At 36.3% G+C, this 2815-nt stretch overlaps 1 protein-coding gene across 1 annotated transcript; it reads right to left on the bottom strand.

The window, feature by feature from the left end:
- Positions 1 to 549: 549 nt before the first annotated feature.
- Positions 550 to 2424, bottom strand: LOC112501254 (transcription factor MUTE). The gene is made up of 3 exons (XM_025104966.1): positions 2329 to 2424; positions 1475 to 1867; positions 550 to 714 (listed from the first exon to the last, which is right to left on the bottom strand). Exons 1-3 carry the CDS (start codon positions 2422 to 2424, stop codon positions 637 to 639), a joined length of 567 nt encoding a protein of 188 aa, XP_024960734.1. The 3' UTR covers positions 550 to 636.
- Between the last annotated feature and the right edge of the window lie 391 nt (positions 2425 to 2815).

Raw genomic sequence — 2815 nt, 5'->3', positions numbered from 1 at the left:
GGCACAGTTGAAAGTGTTGTAGGTGAATTGCAGGTGTGTGGAAGATAATTGCAAAAGCTGATATGACACAATTGAAAGTGTAAATGGATTGCAGGGATGTGGATGGTCTTAGGATCTGGGGGTGTTAGATGAGAAAAATAGTTAGGCCCTCTCGAGAGCCGAACCAAGTGAGCAAATAATCACCCTTGAATCAAGCCTCCAAATGATCACCTCTAATATAACATAACATTATGGTCACTGTATAATTTAGTTAAGGGAAACGGTTATTGTTGTTATGATAGAAATAGTGATGAGCAGGTTGTACTTGATTCATTGAGAGATACAAATCAAGATTTCCGGGTTGCTTAAGATAGGCGAGTTTTTTACAAGATACTTCCGAAGGAAAAAACTATTTTGGTATCTATTAAACGTCGATGGCCATCTTGGAAATACAAATTTTGAGATAATAACAAGCTGGACAAATATATTTTCCAGTAATGACAGTTTAAAAGGCATAAGCAGCTTCCTGAAATTGATTACTATTTATGGATTTAAGAAGCAAAACAGATAAATTCTTCTTCTTATTTAGCTCATCTGAGTTTAAAGGAATACTACTCAACAAGCTTCAAAAGTACATAAGTGATGATATGGATGGAGCTATGTAAGATTAGCAGAGAAGCTCTTCTGCACTTCAACTGCAAGTTCTTCAACACTAAGTTGACATTCCAGTCCTATCTGCATATAACATTTAATCCAATGTACATGATATTATTACGCACCACAGACGAGATGAATATAGATCAATAAACATCAAACTCGATCAAGATGGCCAAAACCTACTAAGACATGCAGATTGTACTAGCATATATAGATGATAGAGTTACTCCATGTTTTTAGTGGAGACGGGGGAGTTTATAATCACTTTTCTTCGTCTAATAATCATGAATTTTAATCTTTAAATTGGAGGCTATATTTAGTTTTGTTCTTCATCCATTTCATCGATCTGTCACTAGCAGCTGCATCCAAACAACAATGGTCTTTTAGTCAGACTAGTAACTAATCAATGGTTAAATCTGATAACTGTGGGTTTAAGATTCGTTGTTAACATGGCGCACTTATTTCCCTTTGGTTAAATTAAATAAAATTACATTCAAACCCGTCACTAAATAGTATGCTTCAATTCCGAGTTCCTAGTTTGTTTAAAGATCCTTCAAACATCATGCCAATATTCAAATCTTTGACTCTCACTGCAAGCTGAATTTGTAAAGCTATTGTGTTTTTCTTACCTTAATTATATGACATTAAAAAGCTAAAAACCCACCACATTCTGGCAAATTGCGATCCCAGAATATAAGAAACTACAGCAGCTCATTATGTTTTTGCATTCAGTGACATCTCAGAAATGGCTGTAGCTTCGTGAGTCTTAAAAAACAAATAAATGTGGTGCATACCATAACTTCTGATGCTAGAATGTTAGGGGCATATATTCATATACCTTGATGACAAAGGAGTAAAGGACAGTGTCCTCCATGCTGCTGATATTTAGATGCAGGATCTCAAGAGAAAGATTTTCCAACATATTGATTATCTTAACAACTTGACCTGGAATCCTTCGTGATACAGTCCTCAAGACAACGTTTGACCCTGAGATCTTTGCTTCCACGTCTGCAACTGGTGAGTTACAGGATGCTCCAAGTTCTTTGATATTTTCATGCACAATAGTAGAGCGTTCTGATTGTGGGGTGCTTGGTTGCAATATCGGCTTTGGGCTTGGACCAGGACTAGGACTTATGCTCCTACGCCTTTTCTTTGATTCCAACGACTGTAAAACTTGTTGCATTTCCTTGATGAATTCTATTACACCTCCTATGATTGATGCTTGGTCTCCCTACCGAAGCATATGGAAAACAAACAAACTTAGTGTAATGATTGGTGGTTTAGTAAAACCCTAATTAGTGTATAGTAATTAAACAATTTCCGATTAGAACTTAATAAAAGACCATGTTATTTTTATGGGATACCTAAAAAATGAAAAACATGCAATTTTTGTTATAGAAGCTGATCGGAGTTTCTCTGAGTGATTGGATTAAACTCCTTAATTTCTAATTCAATCAGTCATAGAATCATAAAATCTGTAATCTCTCCTTGATCATACCACTTAAAAACACCAACATACAGATCAGTGTAACCGTATGCTTATGCAATTTGACATAAAGATGGACGAACAATTGCTGTCATTAAAGCTCACAAGGAAGACCATGAGCAATCATCAGCCAAACTCTTATCATTATATGAAGGAAATTAGGTATTTCTTGATTAGGGTTTCATTTATAAAAAAGGAATACCAACCCTTTTGATGTAGAAGCAAGGAGTCATAGATCGCAAGACCTTGAGGTGTTCATTCATCTGCCTTCTCCTATTTCTCTCAACAGCAATATGAGACATTATTCTCCAATCTTTCTGACAGATCGTTTCTGCAATATGGGTGAAAAAAGAAACACACAGTCGACGTATATGTGGATATGGGTATATACATATAGATATGGATATATATATAAGGTGTGTGTTTACGTGTGTGGTTTTCGTGTGTCTGTGTGTGCATTAGTCTACTACATACGACTAGCTAGGTACTTATAAATGCTATGTGTTGCAGTCTCGTGAGGTTAATTAGTTTTTTTTTGCCTTCTGTCTCTCTCTAGAGTGGGTGTGTGTAGTTTTGGTGTCTCATGTTTATGAGACTGGGGAGTATTACGTGCCTCCGCGTGAGCTAAAAACGAAACGAGAGAGGGGAAGGGTGGTAAATTCTCATCTTTGTCATGCACATTTCCTTGGGTTC

This window comes from Cynara cardunculus (genome assembly GCF_001531365.2).
Source record: "Cynara cardunculus var. scolymus isolate 2C chromosome LG 17, CcrdV1, whole genome shotgun sequence".
In the NCBI taxonomy this organism is placed as follows: domain Eukaryota; kingdom Viridiplantae; phylum Streptophyta; class Magnoliopsida; order Asterales; family Asteraceae; genus Cynara; species Cynara cardunculus.
Note: the sequence above shows the minus strand (reverse complement) of the source record. Positions and strands in the feature narration are given on the sequence as shown.